General features: G+C 25.4%; 2 protein-coding genes and 1 long non-coding RNA gene across 8 annotated transcripts in view; 2 read left to right on the top strand and 1 right to left on the bottom strand.

Moving 5' to 3' along the window:
• Nucleotides 1–640, top strand: part of LOC126899447 (uncharacterized) — a 3,531-nt gene extending 2,891 nt beyond the window's left edge. Inside the window, exon 3 of the long non-coding RNA XR_007702595.1 lies at nucleotides 531–640. This is a non-coding gene — a long non-coding RNA (uncharacterized LOC126899447). The remainder of the gene's footprint in view (nucleotides 1–530) is intronic.
• Nucleotides 1–1,125, bottom strand: part of LOC126899419 (uncharacterized) — a 3,884-nt gene extending 2,759 nt beyond the window's left edge. The window contains exon 1 of the mRNA XM_050674370.1: nucleotides 281–1,125. Within this exon, the coding sequence (XP_050530327.1) occupies nucleotides 281–1,125 (845 nt within the window). The remainder of the gene's footprint in view (nucleotides 1–280) is intronic.
• Nucleotides 1–21,952, top strand: part of LOC126899396 (uncharacterized) — a 240,256-nt gene extending 218,304 nt beyond the window's left edge. For 4 of the 6 annotated variants that reach the window (XM_050674304.1, XM_050674295.1, XM_050674291.1 and 1 more), the window contains one exon: nucleotides 20,269–21,951. In XM_050674304.1, the coding sequence (XP_050530261.1) occupies nucleotides 20,269–20,363 (95 nt within the window). In that variant the 3' untranslated portion in view covers nucleotides 20,364–21,951. Of the gene's footprint in view, nucleotides 1–20,268 lie in introns of all 6 variants that reach the window. The other 2 variants (XM_050674286.1, XM_050674299.1) reach the window with 2 other exon arrangements.
• The last annotated feature ends 719 nt before the right edge of the window (nucleotides 21,953–22,671 follow it).

The following is a 22,671-nucleotide window of genomic DNA, read 5'->3' as shown; positions in this document are numbered from 1 at the left end:
TATAATTGTAAATATTGGTAATGAGATATTGTATTACTTTCATTCGGGTTAAATACACAAATATGATTAAAATTTAGAATTTTTATTATAAATAATTATTTATTTGTTGAATAAATAAAATGATTTTTTTAATTATATTAATATATCAATTAAACCTATAATAATATTTTAAGGGTTATTCTTTCATAAATATCTACGAATTTATTAATACTTTTGGACAAATTATTTCGAATATTGCCAATAATGTTTTACTAAGTATTTTTAATGTAAAAATGCTCACTCTTCTATTTTAGGGTTGAGAAATTCTTCAAATCCTAGGTTTTTATACCAATTTTTTATAATTTCACTGAAAAACTTATTAAGTAATTTTTTTTTTGAAGATCTAACGTTAATAGGTAATTCCACAATTTTAATACATTTTAAATCATTTATTAAAGAAGTGTCCAAGTTCTTATAATTTTGCAAATAGTTGTTTACTCTTATTGATGCGTCTGTTTGAAATGTTGTCAAATTCTTAAATTTCATTTCAGATATTTCATAAGGTGATTTGTTGAGATCCAAAGAGCTAGTCTCTTTACTTTTTTCCAAGACGTACTGATATATAAAGTCAATTTCATCAATTATAGGATGCGGTACGAAGACTTCAGAAAACAAAAATCTTATATCTATGTAGCTTATAAACTTCATAGCATTGTGTAATTTTTCAATCATAGTCTTGGAATTTTTCACAATTATTTCAAGAAATTGTACACAACGAATAAAATTTTTCGGTGACTTTTTTTTACTATAAAACTTTTGACAGTTATTAAGGATTAGATTTATTAAATCAAGAAATTTTTTTAAAATTTCTAGGTACTTGAAATTGAGTATACTTATTGTATAAATATACTTTGGTCTAAAAGATAGCAGGTTAGTGTTTGGACGAAAATCTTCCTCTAAAGATGAAATATTCAAATAATAATTTGAATCTCGTTTTTGATACAATATAATTTGTGAACAAATGTGACTCACCACCCTTGCGATATAATTTTCATACATTGCATGATAACTTTTGTATTGTACTCCTTCAATTAGATTCAACGTGAAAACGATAATAGATAATAAAATAAACGAATAAAATTTCATTTTAAAAAAATTATAATATGAAAAATTTCTTGTTTATAACTTAGGTAGATTTATAATGCACTTATTCAAATGTCCTTATTTGAATTTTACACATTATTTAAAAAAAAAAAAGTAAAATAAGAATATAGAGAAAATGTAGGCTACAGTGACAATATATTTCAATCAAATATAGTTCTGTTTTTATTGTATTATTAATATTTTTTTATAGAATGTATGAGTTATATTATCACCTAAATATTGATCAATGTTCTTTTTGAATATTTCTGTTGATAGCATCAATTATACACAATAATATTTTTTGCTATATTTTCTTATTTCATATAACGAAACTTTGTTTTTACTTTAAAGATTAATGTATAAAAGTTAAGAACACATGTAATTCAATTATTCCATTAATAGTTAACAAAAAAAAAGTTAACTGAATAATGCTTTTATCATAAATATTTTAACTTTATTAACACTTTTATTTGTTTATTTGTTCAGTTTGTCTGAACATTTTTTTACAGTCATTACTTATTTTAAAAATTATTTTACTGTACAAGGTAAAAAAAATTAATAAATTACTTTTATATTTATTTTTTTTTTTTTACGAAATTGTCAAAAGCACAGGTTTTTGTACTAGATTTCTATAATCTCATTTAAAGACTTCTAAATTATATTTTTTCTCGAAGAAATAACGTCATTAGAGAATTACATTATGTGATTTTTTAAAAATAATCTAATTAATAAACTTCATGGATCTGTAAAAAATTTTTTCATATATCATTTCTTAGTCAACACATTTTAATATAATAATGTATCAAGTGTGGAATTAAAAACTGAAACAAATATAGCAAATTTACAAAAAATACTGTTGAGGTTTTTATACATAGCTTTTAAATATTATAGTTTGACAATACAGTTTTTATTGAAAAGTATTGCATCAAGGCCTTTTAATTTTTATACACGTTAAAAGTAAAGAAATATACAACTACTTTATTATTTTTATAATTTCTCCGTATAAATAACAATAATAAATGATTGAATATCAATTTTATACTAAATTTAATTACTAAAATTAATATTTTTTCATTTATTTTATTTTTAAATCAAAAAATCGCTATGGAAATAGGAGTTTATGTTGCTTTTGTAATTATCCACCAATTTTTGAGAATTCAACACTATTTACAGATTTGAAACGAAGCGTTTCTTAAGATTGTAGAAAATTATCTATACTTGTCGCAACTTTGCCATGTCCACACTGTGCCTCGACTCCACTGTACTACCGTTTTTTATTATTATTATTTATAATAGAGGTTGCACGAATTGGAGTTTAAAATAAATAATTTATTTTATGAAAACGAAAATATTATTGAACAAAATGTTGCTCTACAAGAAGAAATGTTATACTATAAATTAAATTAATTTTTCATTACACAAATCTATTGTTTCCACTTACATTATAATTAGAAATAGACTAAACTGAAAAAAGAAGTTAAAAACTTCAACCAACGATATATTCATACGGGAGAATATTATAAACCAAGACAAACTAAGAGTAATTAAATAAATAATAATAAAATAGAATTTTTTTTTTATAAATAAACATTTTTATCTACAAAAAATATATTTCTTAAAATTTAGGAAAGCTTAAAAATAGCTGTTTCTGAACCACTAATATCAGACTCTATTAATAAACAGATCTGTTCCTGAAAAGTTTAGACATTTGGAGAATATTATTTTTCAAAAATAGAAGAACAAGCAATTCATTTTTTTGAAAAACTTAATATTAAAAGTGTTCCGCGCGAGTCAGCTAGACCGTAGAATAGTTGGTTGTGCACCACACTAGAATAAAGTTTTACCTTAAGCCTATTTAAATCGATATTATTGATGCGTGAGAGAGGTCACTTTGGAGGATGACGGCTAACCTGCTCATGTAATAAGTTACGAGAGTAGACAATAATTAAATAAATAACAACATACAGAGTGATTTTTTAATCATAACCCACTCAATTACTTGCAGAATATATATAATTTAAACATTTTAGCTTCGATGCGAAGCTGAGAAGGTATTGGTTTTATTAAGGTGTGTTTTTTTTTTGTGTCTGTTACCACTTTTTCTCAGCTCTCACTGAACGGATTTCTTTCAACGATACGTCAAAAGATCACAAATTGTATCTAGTCGAAGATATTACCCTCAAAAATTGAAAAAATTTCCATTGTTCCCCGTAAATGGGGGAAACCTCCAAAAAAATTACAAATTTAAAAATCGAAATTTTTTCAATTTTTTTTACTAAAAACTGCCGTAACTTTTTCAAAAATGAATATATTAATATAATTTTTTTATATATAGATGTATGATGTCATTACCTATCATTTAGTATATTTTTTTTATAAATCTGACTTTTTAATTGCCCACAGGGGGGGATTTAAAATGACAACTTTTTTACAAAAAATTAATTTTTTCAACTTAACTTTTGAAAGTGTTCCGGAAAGTCTGACACTTTTATATATATATCTGTAATATTTTATTATTACTTATAATATTAGAATATTATATTATGTTATCTTTTGTACATGTATGTCATATATTATGAATTCACAAGATCACCAAAACAGAGTTCCCTTATTTAAAACTTTAAATAATCAATAAATTAGGCAATTAAATCTGATTATCGTACAGATTCAAAGTAACGCCTATGTGTGGGTTCTCAATTAGGTCCAGACAATCACATTTAACTATTAATTAAGATCTACAGTTTCTAAGATCACACTAGGGATTGCTACACGACCCTCGTCTACTATAAAATCCCATTTTTTTCTATTAAAATCAGTTCTTTCGGCGATTTTAAAATACACAAAATCTGCGACACTCTACTCAAAATTTTTACTCTCTGGGACTTGGTCGATTTTTTAATTTATTTGGAATTAGAATATTTTTCTTTAAAACTAAATGACATTTAAAGATATTAAAGTGAATTTTGTTTTGGTGAATCTTTTAATTTAATTTTATTTGTTCATTAAATAATAATGTTTTATTTTATCATGGAAATAAATGTCAATTAATATTTTAAAACAAAACATTTTTTTTTATATATAATAAAACCGAATCAACTCTAATTTTCTCAGTTAATGGCAAATATTTATTATATGACTAAGTGTATTGCAACTCTATACTTATTGGGTAGCTAGTCATTTATGGTTTAATGTCTTTGTTCTAACGAACATCGCGCCGGCAGACAGCACAGAGAAACTTACGAATATATGTTTTAGTGTTTAATTTTTGACTTGGTAATTATTGTGCCGCATCCTTTCAAGGCGATACCGCCGGGACACATTGGGCCACCACAATTCCGCCTTGACAAATCTTTTACATAGATATAAATATTTCTGAATCTTGTTTTGGCCAGGCCAGAGGAAAATTTAAGAAATATTGGTGTCGATCTCTCAATAAAATATAATCTCTCAAACAATACAGGGTGGCCCATCACTCACTGACAACTTAAATAACTTTTGATCCAGTTAATATTTTTAGTTGATTTTTTTTTTTAATAATATTTATACGTTAGGTCTATAGCTATATCTCAATAATTAATTTTTTTACATTTTATTAAAAATATTAATTAATTTAAAATTTTAAATAAAATGTAAAAAAAAAATCTAAGATAGCTATTTTGTAGAGTAGAATTTAAGAAAAATTTTAGTAAAAAAATATCTTATTAATATTCAGTAGTAAATATTCTGTAGCGTTTTGAAGTTTGTAAAAATTTGAATTTTCATGTACTATTTTACGGTTATAAACATTGAAATACGTATTGAGAAAAGGACAGAAGAAAACGCTATCTTTTCATGATTACTGTGTATACATATGATGATAGTGTGTATACATTACAAACTTGGCATAAATACCATGATAAGAAATTAGATAAGGCAATTATTACTTATCACTCTCATTCAAAAGTATATTGAAAAGATAGCGTTTTCTTCTGTCCTTTTCTCAATACGTATTTCAATGTTTAATACCGTAAAATAGTACATGAAAATTCAAATTTTTACAAACTTCAAAACGCTACAGAATATTTACTACTGAATATTAATAAGATATTTTTTTACTAAAATTTTTCTTAAATTCTACTCTACAAAATAGCTATCTTAGATTTTTTTTTTACATTTTATTTAAAATTTAAAAATAATTAATATTTTTAATAAAATGTAAAAAAATTAATTATTGAGATATAGCTATAGACCTAACGTATAACTATTATTTAAAAAAAAAATCAACTAAAAATATTAACTGGATCAAAAGTTATTTAAGTTGTCAGTGAGTGGTGGGCCACCCTGTATACTCATTCTACAAAGTCAACTAAAGATACATCATTTGATTATAATTATAAAAATATAGAGTGTATAGAATCTCCTGCATATAATAATACAGCCATAGATTTTGTGTAACGGTTTCGCATTATTTATAATTAAACGTGTGAAATACAGTGTGAACTCATAATCAACATTGAATTGTCTAAAATAAGCATTACATTACGTGGGATACGAGGTAAGTACAAATTTAAATTTCCGCTTTCAAATTATAAATACTCTATTGCGTAATAAACCATTAAGATAGGTAATAAAGTTTTGTAGGATAATTGACTTCATTTATTNTTATAAAGCTTTGTAGGATAATTGACTTCATTTATTCAATATTGTTCAACCCTGAGATGAGTTCATTATTTTTGTCACAACGTTTGTGTACATTTTTATTTTTTAATCATTACCCTGTTGGTTTACCCATGTATTTAAACTCCGTTTATTCACCCCTCTGAATTCTTCTTTATTCTATAAGAATCAACCCTCAGATTTTCTTTTAGTATAATATAAGCATTCCCACCTTCAATAGTAAAATCACAACCATTTTTGTCCTCCATTATTCATTTCCCTTAAACCGACATATTATTATTGGTTATATCATAATATTTAATCCCCATAACAAACACCCTTTTCTTAAGCCATCTCGAACCCCATAATAATTACCTTTATTATATATTTTCTATAATTACCACCATATTTCTTTTTTTTTTTTTTGGTTTATTACATATCTTAAATTAAAGCTAATGTAATATACTTTATTATGCAAAAAAAAATTTCGGACTTTATTATATCTTCACGGTGAAAATGGCTACCACATGCTATTTTTGTGTGAAAATTTTCAATTTTTTATTTTACATTTTTAACTTTATTATGCTATAACTTTTAAAAAAATGTATGGATCAATACAATTTTTTCATGAAAAGTAGTATTTATATACATCTTTCATTGGACATACTTTTTTTAAATCAGACTATTTCTCTATATACGGGGGGCTTCAAATATAAAAAATGCATATAGAAAATAGAACTTTTTCAACTTAACTTTTGAAAGTGTTCCGAAAAGTCTGACACTTTTATATATATCTTAAATTAAAGCTAATGTAATATACTTTATAATGGTAAAAAAAAATTTCGGACTTTATTTTATCTAACCAACGGAATGCTATTAATGTGTGAAAATTCTCGATTTTATTTTTTACATTTTAAACATTATAATGCTATAACTAATTGAAAAGTGTATAGATTAAAATAATTTTTTTTTGAGAAATAATATTTTTAATATTCCCTTTTTAATTTGACATACTTTATCTTAATCAGGATATTAATAAGGAACTAGCAGATCATGTGGCTTTTGGAATAATCCACTAATTTTTTAAAATTAAACACTATCTAAAGATTTGCATCGAAGCGTTTTTTTTTATAGTGATTTTAATCACTGTCAGATATCATACTTGATCCAACTATGCCGCGACCCCCCTGTGCTGGGGTTTTTTACTATAAACTTTCACAAATCTTTATCAAAAATTTTTCATCAACTTTAAAAAACCAAAAAAATAGGTTAAAAAGGAAAATTTGGACTGATTATTTTTAACATATTAAAAATCAAATCAGTAATACTTTGTAAACAATTTTTTTTTTCTTTTAATTATTATTTTATATGTAATTAGTAATAATATTAAAAATTAGAAGTGATAGAAATAGTCCTAATGCAGATTTGAAAACAACGCGAAAAGTTGATTTAGAAAAGTATATTTTTACTTCTGATGAAAGTTCCTTGTAGTCCAGTTCATTTATTTATAGTAACAAACAGTAAATGTTTATAATAAAAAAAAATAATTTATTTTACCATAACTTTTAGCTCAATTGGCAAGTTTGACATTGACATCATTAAATAGAAAATTTTATGACAATTAAAAAAATTGTATCGTTAAGATCAATATGCAGTCAGAAAGTTTTATAATTACTATTTATTGTAAATTTATCAGAAAAGCTCAATATTTTTTTGCATTTTTATGGTAATAGATAACTTAAATAGAAGTAATAGTAATAATTTCCTAGGAACTTTTGTTGTTTGTTGAAAAGATTCTATAATTGAAATATTGAGAACTTAATTAATTTTAATGATTTACTTTAACTAAATGTACCAATCAAAACNATTAATTTTAATGATTTGCTTTAACTAAATGAACCAATCAAAACAAAGTTGTTAAAAAGATTTACTCAATTGAGCGTATTATAAAATTTGATTATATTTGTAAAAATCAATTGTTAATTCAGGAGAAAAAACAATCATTTTTTTTAGAAATGATTTATATNTCAGGAGAAAAAACAATCATTTTTTTTAGAAATGATTGATATAGCAACATGTTACAAAAAAATTTGTAATATTATAGTCTAGTAATAGCACATATAAATAGAGTAAAAAAATTATTAAATTACATTACTTTGTAATTATAGCAAATTATTGAATACGGTAGTCATTTTTACCATGAAGACAATTCCAGAGGTCAAGTATATTATATAAGCTTTAATTTAAGATATATAAAAGTGTATAAAAGTGTCAGTATTTCTGGAAGACTTTCAAAAATTAAATTGAAAATGTCCTAGTTTCAACAAGCATGTTTAAAGTTTTGACACCCCTTGTATAAAGGGATATGATCCGATTTACAAAAAAAGTGTGTCAGATGAAAGGGATATATAAAAATTATTTATAAAAGAATAATAATATTGATCTATACATTTCTCCAAAAGTTATAGCAATTTAAATTTAATAATATAACATATAAAATCGAAAATTTCTTCACGGAATCGTACGTTTTTCTTTAACATTGATGTTCGTTTTCACCACGAAGACAAGTCCAGAGGTCATAATTTTTTTTCAAATTAAAGTATATTACATTAGCTTTAATTTAAGATATATATAAACGTGTCAGTCTTTCCGAATCATTTTCAAAAGTTAAGTTGAAAAAGTTAATTTTTTGTAAAAAAGTTACCGTTTTGAAACCCTTCCTGTGAGCTGTTAAAGGGTCAAATGTTCACAAAAATATATAAAATGATAGTTAAATATGTAAGGTATCTATAAAAAAAAATTATATTAATTCGGCAATTTTTAAAAAAGTTATGGCAATTTTAAGTAAAAAAAAATTGAAAAAATGTCGAAAATTAGCGATTTTTAGATTTGTAATTTTTTGGGGGATTTCCCCCGTTTACGGAAAACGAGGGAATTTTTTTCAATTTTTGAGGATAATGTCTTTGACTAGATACGATTTGTGATCTTTTGACATATTGTTCATCAAAATCGGTCCAGCGAGAGCTGAGATTGAGCGTTCACAGACACAAAAAAAAAACACATCATAGTAAAATTAATACCTTCTCAGCTTCGCATCGAAGCTAAAAATAGTTCAAAGTATAGCTTAAGATAAAACGAAATGAAAATTAAATGCAATATAAACGATTATGCAAAAAATTTAAGTTTATGATACGACTGGTAGTTATGCGTTAAGAAAATTTCAATGAGGCTGTATGATAAGTTCTATAAGACTGTAGTGAGACTAGCTATAATGCGTGGTTAAAACTGTTCACAATAAAATAAAACAAGAATGAGTACAGCAGAGATATATTTACTGAATGTTAACTGTTAATTTAGTTAATTTGAAGTTTTAATAATAATTAAAATTTACTAAATTCAAGTAACAATACATCAATGGTAAAACTATACACGCAAATGACAGTGATATCAGTAGTAAAATTGATCTTCATTTATAACAACAAAATTACAACTAATATTATTATTAAAAGAACTTCAAAGTCCAATGAGATTACAGTTTTTAATTAAAATATATGTTTTTTTAAATTATATAACAGTAAAAAATAATGAAAATATTTAAATACTGAAATCTTTTTCTATTTATATATATTTAGAAAAAACAATGAATCAAAATTCACTTCAACTACGAATTCAGTAGTTTATGATCTTCTTCAAAAAGATAAATTACGTATTAATTATCTAAAATATTTGTCTTCAAAATCAACTATATAGTTCAGCGGCATTACTTTTTTTTGTAACCCACATTTTTCGTTGAAATTAATTTAATCATCTTCTTCTGCTTCTTCTATTTCCTCACCTTAATACCAAATACTTCTAGTCAACCACACTAATTATAACTTCCACTTAACAATTTCTCCCACGTCAGCTGTCTTCATAACTTTTTCAATAACATCCCTTCATCAGTTGACAGTTATCATTAGTAGTATAGAAATAACAAGTTCGGGGATCAAACAATGCTATTTTTTGCGTATTTTTATCAATTTTCGCCGCATGACTCGTTTGAAACGTATTAGGATAATTTTTTGGTAACAATTTTTTTTATGATAACCCGCATAGTGGTTTGTAATCACTTTTACATTTCTAAGTGCCATGTAGTTTTAAAGAAAAATATTTTAAGTCCAAATTAATTAAAAAAATCGACTAAGTCCCGGAGAATGAAATCTTGAGTAGAGTATCGTATATTTTGTGTATTTTAAAATTTCCGAAAGAACTAGTTTAGACGGGGAAGAGTGGCTCTAGTCTGAAGGGGGTAGTCCAGCGATTCCTACCGTGATCCTGGAAGCTGAGGCTGTCTATTCAAATGGGTTAATTATAATAAAGACCCTGCGTGTAGGCGTTACTTAATAATCTTTACAATAGGTAGATTTTATCCCATAATTAAGTGGTTATTTTGTATTTTAAATCAGAGAACCCTGTTTTGGTGATCTTCTATAATCATAATATGTAAAATACATGTACAAATGATAACATCATACTATATGTTAATATTATAAGTAATATAATATTACAAATCATCGTGGTGTTCTCACTGAAAGCATGTTGCTACATGCTTACAGTGTACATTACATATAGGTGCATGTGCTACAGTACCAGTTATATATTAACTATTTGATTTTATTGGTTTAATAAAAAAAATTACTTTACCGTAAAAATGATGACAACTCTAACATTAATGATTATAAAATTTATTTTGTACAATATATATGTAAGTACACATAAAAAAACCAAGCACGGGGGGGTCGCGGCACAGTGATGCCATGGTATAGTTGGATCAAGTATAATTATATCTGACAGTAATTAAAATCACTATCAAAAATAAACGCTTCGATGCAAATCTTTAGATTGTGTTTAATTTAAAAAAAATTGGTGTATTATTCCAAAAGCTACATGATCTGCTAGTTCCTTATTAATATCTTGATTAAGATAAAGTATGTCGAATGAAAAAGGAATTATTAAAAAATATTATTTCTCATAAAAAAATTTTGTTGATCCATACACTTTTCAATAAGTTATAGGATTATAAAGTTAAAAATATAAAAAATAAAATCGAGAACTTTCACACGAAAATAGCATGCGGTAGCCATTATTGCCGTGAAGACAAAATAAAGTCCGAAAATTTTTTTCCATAATAAAGTTTGTTACATTAGCTTTAATTTAAGATATATATAAAAGTGTCAGTCCTTCTGGAACATTTTCAAAAGTGGAAATATTTTTCAATCTATATAAAAAAAATCTATATTGATATGTTCATTTTTGAAAAAGTTATAGCATTATTAAGTTAAAAATATAAAAAAACATTATTTTACAAAAATCGTAATTGTTGATTAACTTTGATGTTTATTTTCACCATGAAGACAAGTCCAGAGGTCAAATTTTTTTTTTTTAAATTAAAGTATATTACATTACTTTTAATTTAAAATATATATAAAAGTGTCAGACCTTCCAGAACATTTTCAAAAGTTAAGTTGAAAAAGTTCTACTTTCTATATGCATTTTTTATATTTGAAGCCCCCCGTATATAGGGAAATAGTCTGATTTAAAAGAAGTATGTCCAATGAAAGATGTATATAAATACTACTTCTCGTGAAAAAATTGTATTGATCCATACATTTTTTTAAAAGTTATAGCACTTTAAAGTAAAAAATGTAAATTACCAAATGATAGGTAAAGACATCAAGCATCTATAAAAAAAAAAATTATATTCATATGTTCATTTTTAAAAAAGTTATGGCAGTTTTTAGTAAAAAAAATTGAAAAAATTTCGAAAATTAGCGATTTTTAAATTTGTAATTTTTTTGGAGGTTTCCCCCATTTACGGGGAACGAGGGAAATTTTTTCAATTTTTGAGGGTAATGTCTTCGACTAGATACAATTTGTGATCTTTTGACGTATCGTTGAAAGAAATCCGTTCAGTGAGAGCTGAGAAAAAGTGGTAACAGACAAAAAAAAAAAAAAAAACACATCATAGTAAAACCAATACCTTCTCAGCTTCGCATCGAAGCTAATATTCAAAATCAACTGATGAAATAATGAAATAAAAATAATGATATGTGCATATCATCGACAGACATTCGAAAACGTTGGTTTTGCGCAACAATTTACAAATGTTGGGCTTCACTTCCGCTACAGCCATCACAAATGTCTTGACAACCTCTTCGTGATCCTCGGACCCATGGTATATAACCGTAGCGTTCGAGGAGCTTGGAGGGCACATCGTTCGATGATTTTACCTTAAACCCGTAGCTCATGAAATGGTGGGTATGCACAGTCTTAGTATAGGCACCCATACAATTGTCTGTTTGCTTTAACAAGGCCTCAAATTAGCGTAGATGACAAACGGTAACCGTTGCGTCAAATTTGACCTTACTGTCCTGTACCAGCATAACAGGGAAAATTGGTTTATTCTTGTATATCAACTTGTGTTGTTCCAACGTTTGATGACCTCAAAGAATATGTTTTTAGTCATATCAAAGACAATTCAAAGCTAGTGAAAAACATTTGCAAGTGTATATGCAGCTATGATGTTGGATTTTTTGTTTACCAAGAAGCTTTAAAAAATTTGAAATATACGCGTAATGTGATTTTTCAGAGTCGCCATTATACAACAGGTCTATATGATTCTGTTGTTTTTGGTCGGCGACTCTAAGCGGATACACCGATCACTTCATCTTAACGTAGTCTCGTTCCAGCTGTAATCGTTGACAGACACGTTAGGGTTCCGTCGTTCAAATATTTTAATTTGGGACACAGGTATGTTAGGTTATGTTAAGTTTCATAACCCCCTCCTCTTTAGGTCATGTTTATGGAGTAGACGAATCCCGTAGCATTAATATTAAGTAAATATGTTAAAGAAATAGTCGAGGATACGTGTGGTGGCGGCCGCTACTTAACATATACTATTCAATATAATGCATACGTTTAATATTAAACGTACGTTTATCAGTGAACATGAGGTTTTAGTTTACCCTATCCTCCAGTAGATGGCACCGTAAAAGGAGAACGTTAATATTGAACAACCTCCCCCCCAGACATTGAGTTTTATTGTGCATGCGCACAATATTTTAAACCATCGCCATTTTGAATGACCTTCATGCCCCTTTGTCCCACCATTGTAAGATCACGGATTTCCCCGCTTTACTTTTGGTTGGTGAGGGGTGTGGCGGGAGGAGCGTCAAACTTTCCCTATTTTAACCTATGCACTATTAATAATAATATTAATTTAAAATTATATTTTATTTTTCTGAAAATTCAATTTTTGATTTAATAACTTTTAGAGCATTTAATCTTGTTATAAAATGTATATTGTCTATTTTATACACATATCATAGAAAGAAAATTATTATGTGATTTTGAATAGCACATTGACTGACCATGATACAAAGGTACTATAATATTTAAACAATATTTGCGTATACACATTTTGATAAAAACACACATGTTTGGTGAAAATGAACGATAGGTAGAGCTACAAGCTGTGCTTACGATTAAACATAAAGAAGTACATGTATAATTTTTTTGCACCTATTATATAGATATCTTCTCTTTCAAATTACATGTCTATTAAAAGACAATCGTGTAACAGTATATGCGATATGGTAATGTACTCGAAGATAGGTTGAGTAAGCTTTTGTACATGGGGGTGCACACATCTCTCAACTCGCACCATACGCACGTTCAAGAATTAACGCATACTTACCCAGGATAATTTATTTTCCTTTTTCTTCATAATAATCGATTTATGTGTGCGACAAATTGTATTAGTTTACGTCGTGTTTCATCCCCTAAATCCTACCATTTGAATTACGTTATTTTTTGTTAAATTTCATTACTCCTCTCTCATAAAACTTGGTGGAAGAGGAGAGAATCCCCTCTCGATTTAAGTTAGTTTACGTTAGGTTACTTCTTTTCCCCTCCCATTGTATTATGTTAGTTTACTTTTGATTTACTCCTCTCCTCAGAAAACACCTCTTCACCAAAACCTGATCAGAAGGTAAGTGAGTGAAGCAGGGGGCCCAGAGTCCCTTATATTACCCTACTAATATGTGATAATTTGATGTATCGTTGAAAAAAATAGGTCCAGTGAGAACTGAGTAGTATTTAAATAAAATTAATACCTTCTCAGCTTCGCATCGAAGCTAAAATAGGATTTTTAGTTAGAAGAGGTTAGTGTAACAATTGTTGGTGTGATCTTGGAAGCTGTAGATCTTAATTAATTAAATGCGAATGGCTGAACTTAATTAAAAATCTCCACATAGGCGTTACTTATATTCTGTTCAATAATCAGTTTTAATTCTCTAGCTAACTGGTCATTTTATGTTTTAAAGAAGGGAAACCTGTTTTTGTGTTCTTGTAAATTTATAAATGGGACATACACGTACAAAATATAACATAGTATAATATTAGCTTATTATATGATGTTATATTTTGTACGTGTATGTCACATTTATAAATTTACAAGAACACAAAAACAGGTTTCCCTTCTTTAAAACGCAAAATAACCAGTTAGCTAGAGAATTAAAACTGATTATTGAACTGAATAATAAAAAAATACAGATTACCTACATGATTGTATAATTATGTACATGTATTGTAATCATAGGTTATATTAAAAACTATTCATGAGTTTTTTCAATTTTTTTTTTTTTTTTTATAGTCACATTTTTTCTTTATTCTCAGCTAGACAAAAACAAGGAATTAAGTAAAAAAAAAAATTAATCAAATATTAAAACATAAACTTGACTACTTGAATAACATTTTATTTACTAACAAACAAAAATATGAAATCATAAAAATCAAAGCAGTTATAAATAGGTATTTATAAAATTATATAAATCATTTATTTCAAATACTATTTAATGTTTCTTTTATATGTAAAACCTATATTCATAATCAAAACTGAATTAAATAGTTTTTATATAATTGTAATTATTTTATTAGTAACATTCAATAAATTCTGAAAAATGACGTTTTTAAAGATTGTTTCAAAAGCCTTTTTATTATTTTGTATTATATTAACTATTAAATCGGAATCAAATACATTAGAAAATACTCGTATTGTGAATAATCTTGTTAAATGTATTGGATGGAAACATTTAAATCGTGTCAAAAATGTAACTTATTTATTGAAAAACTATGATCTTCCGAGTATAATTCAACTGCCAATATCACCAATTGAATGTAATTCTAAAATAAGAGCTGCAACTGTTTTCCTTGGTTGCACATACGCAAGTATTTTAATGGACATCCTAACTGCTGTCAACTATCATCAAATATTCTGTGACAAAATAATGAGCAATGAATCTAATAAAACTCAAGGCTATAATAGCACTGTAAAACTATTAAAAATAATATTCAATACAACTTTATTTGCAAAAAAAATGCATGGAGCCTTGTATGCTATAGATAATCTTCATAGAACTCAATGGCAACAAAGTATAAAGGGAAATTTTATTTTAAATTTAGTATTTGAAGAGATCCAAAATTTACAAAAGGAATTAAATAACTTATGTCCATCGTGTGATGATATGTCATGTAATAAAACTATACTAAGGAGTATACTATTGTCAATAAGTAATATTATAACTAATTTAGAGATTAATATTAATCATTATTGCAAATTGGAATGTAGTAAAATTTTTTTGATAACAAAAAAATTGAACGCGCTATATAAAAATATAGACATGAACGCAGAAAATATAGCATTTTATTATTGCGGCAGTGAAATTATATTAAATGAAATCGAGATGTTAACTTTAGATAATTTTACCCAACTTGGATTCGAATTTAATATACATAACGGAGAAATATTCATTCCGCGTTCATTAGTTCATCTTTATAAAGGTATATTTTTATATTTATAAGATATAATTAATAAAATAATTTCTTTTTGTATAAAAAGTGGTCTTAGATTTTGGAATAAACTAATGATATAATTTTTCTTTTAACTATTTTGACTGTTTTTGTATAAATAGAATTGTATTACTATATAATTACATACAATAATATTAAAATTAATTAAATTTAAATTTCTTTATAATCTTGCCGTAATTTGAATATGTCATATGTGATATTTTAAAATAATTTTTAAATATAGAATTACATCTAGAAATGAATTTAGCAATAATCCGTGGAATTAAACCAGATTTATTAAGAATTTGCTATGAATAAATTGTTTTTCAATATTCATTCACATGTAAATTTTCTGTTTAGTCTTGTATGAGAGAAATAATTAATTATACCTCATAATATCCTAAAAATTTAAATATATGTTGAAAGGTTACAAATATATAAAAATCAAATTAATTGGCCGCAACGAAAAATTCGTAACTTTCATGGCGTTTTACAAAATTATAAGAAGAGGGTCGCCAACNTATGATATTCCCAATCTTATTTCATCGTACACTTGATATAAAATTATATCATAAAACATAGTTTTAAAAAAGAAATAAAAATTATATTTCTTTACTAAATATCAATTTATACACAATTTTACGTTATTTTGAACAGCAAGAAAAAAATTATTTAAGTAAAAATACTATAATCTTACACAATTTTTTCAAATGTGTGAGATGGATTAACATTCAAAACTTATATTAATTAAATAAAATTAATATTATATATACTTTCCCAAAATGAAGAATGCAAAACCTAGGTTTAAGAGATTGATATATTATTAACATGTTATATACATTGTTATGTTATTTTTGTAATTAGAAGTTTTTTTTATAAAGAAGACAGTTATTGCTAGTTTTCAAAACCAAAAAATGCGAAAAATATTATGACGCCTGCAACTTTTTTATACCCTACCTTAAATAAATTACCTGTGAATGGGTGTCCAGTTAAAATGAAATTTTGTTAATAATTTGTTTTGTTTTTTTACACAAATATAGTCATTGAAATATTAAGTTAATTGTATATAATGGGGTTCTATCGGAGCCAAAACTTTATGCACAAATGATAATGATATGAGACGAAAAATCGTTCATTATTTTTACGAAGAACAAAAAAATATCAAAAAGTGACAATACACTTTCTAGTAACAAACGTACAAATACCAAAGAGTTCACATTATTTAGTTAAAATATATGTTTTTTTAATAACTGTGAATAAAGAACTGAATTAATTTTATCACTAATATATTTTTCTAATTATTTTTATTTAGAAACAAACAATGAATCCCAAAATAGGCCAGCTACAACACCAGTTTTGCATGATTTTCTTCAAAAAGGTAAATTTCTAGTCAATTATCTAAAATTGTTATCTTCAAAACCTGCTGTAAAGCTTAGTGCCCTAACCATTTACAGTATCGATTACATACTTATATACTTATACTTATGTATTTTAAAATTATTTAAACTAAAATATCTACACAATTTTAGTATTGAACTAAACATTTAAACAGTTTATATTAGTAATAACAGACGAAAAATCGTTCATTGTTCTTACGAAAAACAAAAATGTATCAAAAAGCTATAATTAGCTATAATAGGTGGAATTAAAATTGATTTATAAAAAATATTTAATCAATAAATTGACTTTCAATAGTTATCATGCGCAAATTATTTTTTTTTATTCTAGGAGGAATAATGATATTATTAATTTAAATTTCCTTACTAATAATCAAAAGATTCAAACAAATATGACATTCCCAATTTTGAATTTTTTACATTTTGCACTCGATAAAAAATTATATCATGGAGCATAGTTTTGAAAAAGAAATAATAATGGTATCTTTTTAAAATGCCTTAATTTATACACAATTTTATGTTTTTTCTGTACGTCGAGGCAAAAAATAATTTTAAATTAAAATCTTGTAATTGTTATAATTCAAAAATAATAAGCAATAATCGATAAAATAAAAATGATGAAAATGAGCGATGGGTGATGGGTATAGTGAGAACCTGATGTTGTGGTTCTATGGTTCTATACGGGGTCGTATGGTTCGAGGGTTTAGAACGACAAAGACAAGTAGATATAAAAATAATAGACGTAGTACCTCTATTCGAGGTGTAATAAAGTTTTGTCTGGTTAGTTTCTAATGTCCTAACTAAGAGGCAACGAAACGGCGAAGCCAGTTCACGAATACCTCGGCAACGAGACGGCAGAGCCAGTCCACGAATACCAGAGCCTAATTTATACAGTAGAAATCACGCTAGGTTTTTTAAAACATCTTTAAGGCAACGAAACGGCAGAGCCAGTTCACGAATACCATATAACGTGATTATGTATAATTTCTTTAACCAACCAGTCAAAATTGACTCTTTAAGATATTATTTTTAATAAATGATCTATTGCTTTGTCATCCTTTACTCCAAATAATTGGGATAACATAAAATTACTTACTTCTTTTATTCTTGCAAATTGCTTGTAAAATGATTTGATAAATATATCGATGTGTATATGTTATATATATGTATATAACATATATATATGTTTAAAAGTATTTAATTCGCACTTCGTCAAAGGATAAATAATTAAAACAAGTTCTTTTCATATATAAATAAAACGCGTAAAAGTCAGTCGACAACAAAACAGGGCTGTGACTGATAATTGTTTCTTTTTATTCTTATTTCAATTCGGAGAAAACGAACTCTCTCACTCGCTGTCACTACTTGGAGTCTCTCTAGAGTCTCTCCGGAGTTTGAAAGGATTTCAGTGCTTTTTATAGTAAAATGATAGTGCCCCCAATCCAGGGATATTGTTGTCAGCGCTTTTAGTGATCTTTTTAGTTTATTGTAGTTAATTATACATTACATGATTATTATGTTGAGATAACATATTTAACAATTGATAAATTGACATATATATAAATAATAAGAAATTGTGTTGAACATCGTATTTGTTATGACAGATAAATTATTTGTTTGTTTACAAGTTAATTAAAATACAAATTATACATTTTTCATTGATAATCGTAAGATGCGTAATGCAAAGCATTACACAATGTTTTTAAATGTATGTGACGGAAAAACCATAAAACATTCTACTTATAAGGTAAAATTAATATTATACTTAATTATCTTATAAAGAAAATCCGAAATTTACGAGATTAATTTATCCAATTACTCTCTGCTTGATATGTTAATTTAGATAATTTGAAGTTTTATTATGAGGAAGTCTCTTTTAGCTAGTTTTCAAAGACCACAAAATGCTAAATATATTTGCTTTTTAATATACATAACTCACCAAGTTCAAGTAATCATTTATCAATTATAAAACTATACGTGGAAATAATAATGATATCTGGCGTAAAATCGATCATTGATTTCACGAAAAACAATAACATATCAGACTACGCACTTTCTTATAACAATCGTCCAAATACCAATGAGTTCACCTTTTTTAGTTAAAAACACATGATTTTCTTCGTTAGATTACAGTAAATAAAAAACTGAAATTATTTAATCACTAATAAATTTTTCTAATTACTTATATTTAGAAACGGACAATGAATCCAAAACCTCTTCAGATACAATACCAGTTTTTTATGATTTTCTACAAAAAGGTAAATTATTTGTTGATTTATTGAATTATATAGCCTAGTTCCACCATAATCATTTTCATTTTCACTTATATAAAATTATTTAAACTAAAATATCTACAAAATTTTAGAATCGAATGTTAATATGTTAAGCGTCTCCATATAATAGAGATATACATTTTGTATGATTTTAACTTTTTCTAAGAATGTATATTAACCCAATGTATAATAACCCAATAATCACACCAAAGTGTTTTAAATTAAAAAAAACACAAACATGAGTTTCAAAAAGTAATCGAATTTTTTTTATTTTTCGAACTTGATTTAACAACACAATTTTAGTATTGAACTTTAAAGCGTTTTTATTAAATATAAAATGATATTTTATATGATATTATAATTTTTAAAAGATATATACTCATTTACCATACTAATTTAAATAGATGAATTTTGAAAAGTGATTGAACATTACAACTGTTAAATAAATCTTATACTACAAAGTTTGACACTTAAAAATTCAATATTTAAAAATTAAGCTGATTAGAAATAAAAATTTTTCATTTGTTAAAGTGTAAAATGAACTTAAATAAATAAAATTTGATAGTACATAACTATATACAAACATTAAGACTACGGGTATAATTAGGAAGGGATTAATAGATATATTTTACAATACGACAATATTTACTTGGTTAGGATATGTAATTGAGTAATTTTTCCTTTATAATCTATACTACCAACAAAAATGCAATTTTGTTAGTGGTTATGATTAGTAAAATATTTAACATAGAACATCGTCACTCTTACGATTTTTTTGCAAATTAGCTTTTAATATAATAACAAATAAAAAAAATAAAATGACTTGATATTCCATAATTACAAATTATTTTATAATTGTTGACTTGTGTTAATAATTCTAATGGTTTGAAAAACATAGATATATAGTTATATATAATTTACATAAAAGAATTGAAATAATTATTTTATTTTAGATTTAATAGGTGATACAACAATGAATGAAGAATCGGAGTTTGAAATAGATGACCTTAATAAAAAAGATACACAGAATTTTATAAAATATATTTAAGTCAATTTTCTATAAATATTAAAGCGCATAAATTATAGTATAGCTTTTAGTTGAATCTAAATATCGTTGTTTACATAATGATATTTCACGTGAGCATACTTATTATATAGTATATTAATATGATATATCGCTATAAATTTGACAATAACACGTAACTGACACTGATCAATTTTAAAGAACAGTGTTGGAAAAAATGGGAGGCCGTAATTATGCGGGGAAAAAATGGGCGGAACACGAATTATCTGGAAAAAATATTACCGGGAAGTATATTGTGGGAACTGTATAATTACAAAAAATTTAAAAGCCGGACTGTATAAGTACGGAATATAAAATGCCTGACCGTACATTAACTTACTTCTAAAATTAGGAACGTAGAACGCCGGACCGTAAAAATCTGGAAAATATTGTGATAAGTGGTTCTCAATTTGCTCTTTTGTTCCATATAGTTTTACTTCATTAATACTGACTAAAGTACGATGACTGGGTATGAAATTTTAGCAAGACATAAGTTTTTTCATATCTTCTAATAATAAAGATTTCCTTTCGATTTCGATCATTCTTAAGATAACACATCAATTTTATATTATTAATATTTCTGAATCCAATAGTGATTGTAATAAATATTTTTTTAATTAATTATATAATTTACACAGGTATTTATAGTTATTTGAGCAGCTCAATATCGCAGTGAATTATAAATAACGTATTTATGAAACATACATTTCAAAAAGGTACAACAACCTTCCTCATATTTGAAAACCTAAAATCTTTTTAAACTTTAATGTTAAGTAGTTTTTTTCAATATTATTATAAAATCAAAGTTGATTGTTTTAAAATATTAATATCTATTAATATTTTTAATATTAATATTAAGGACAGTTAACATATTTTTAGATTTTATTCTTAAAAAAAAAAGTGTAAATAATAAAAATAATTTACATCCAGGAATACAAAAATTTTAAGATTTTTAACAAGTTAATGAGACGAAACGTAATAGTCTCGTGGCAACGTGCGATATTAAAGAAAATTTTAGTTGATTTCATAGGAACGTCATTTAAATGTCAAACGCTGGGTTGAGTGACGTTACAGATACAATATAATACTTATGAATATTAAAAATTTAACTTTAAATAGAATTTAATCTAATACTATTAAAGTACATAAATATATACATACATATACACAATTTATGTATAATATATCCTATGTATACTTCGTGATTTTTTTTTAAATAAATTTGATGCCTAATGATTGGAATTTCAATCTAAATAGCAAACAGAAAATATTGATGAATTTTGAGGTCACCTTAAAATTATTATTTTGATTTCAGGACCGCCCTAATACAAATACAAATAATAATAATAATAATAATTTGAATACTTTTAACTTTATTCAATTAAAATTTTAATATTAATCATTAAAATTCACGTACAATTAAACATAATTTGAATTTTCAATACAATTTTCAAATGTATAATCATTCAAAAATATGGAAAAGAGTAATTTCACTTAAAAAAATATAGTCACCAAAAAAATTAAAAACATTAATAATTAAATTGTGTAATACATAAAAACAATCAAACGCCTCATAAATTAAACATTTATTACAAGTTCATATTGATAATTTATAATTAAAAAAAAATTTTTAGAAAAAATTAATTTTATAATTAAATCGTGAAATGTAAAATTGTAATCTTTTCTGGTCAAATGGTATGTTATAAAGTATTTACAAATGCTTTGCCACTTTCTTCTGATATAAAAAAAAAAAAAAATTATATTAATTTTAAAATTATCTGGTATCCTATTTGTATCAACAATAAAACATTCTACTATTTTCGAATTGATAGGATAAGTGTCAATATTAATATATTTTTGACACACGGAAATATTTAAAGTAACTTCACCAATTAATTTTTTTTTTAAATTTGATTAATTTATATTATAGTATAATTATTGAGTAAAAATATTTGTTTTATGTCTCTATTAAACTTACATTAAAATTGTTTAAAATTAATAATTTATAATAAGTATAAAATGAATTTAATTTATTTAACTTATAAAATAAGGATACCTGTATTATAGAGTCGATAACACTTTTTTTTTAGCTTATCAAAGCTTTTTTTGAGACAAAATTTAGGGTACAGTCAGTTTTGTAACGAATACCTTTTTAAAGGGTCTAAGATTCTATTCAAATACTTTTATGAAAAAGTATTTTAAATACTAGTAAAATACTTTCATTTAAATGTATTTGGAATACTTATAAATTAATTAAACAATTATTTTTAAGACTACAAGCTCAATAGAGATA

The sequence above is a fragment of the Daktulosphaira vitifoliae genome, unplaced genomic scaffold (genome assembly GCF_025091365.1).
Source record: "Daktulosphaira vitifoliae isolate Bord-2020 unplaced genomic scaffold, ASM2509136v1 Scaffold_2, whole genome shotgun sequence".
Taxonomy (NCBI): Eukaryota; Metazoa; Arthropoda; class Insecta; order Hemiptera; family Phylloxeridae; genus Daktulosphaira; species Daktulosphaira vitifoliae.
The sequence above is the reverse complement of the archived record's forward strand: the minus strand, read 5'-3'. Positions and strand labels throughout refer to the sequence as shown.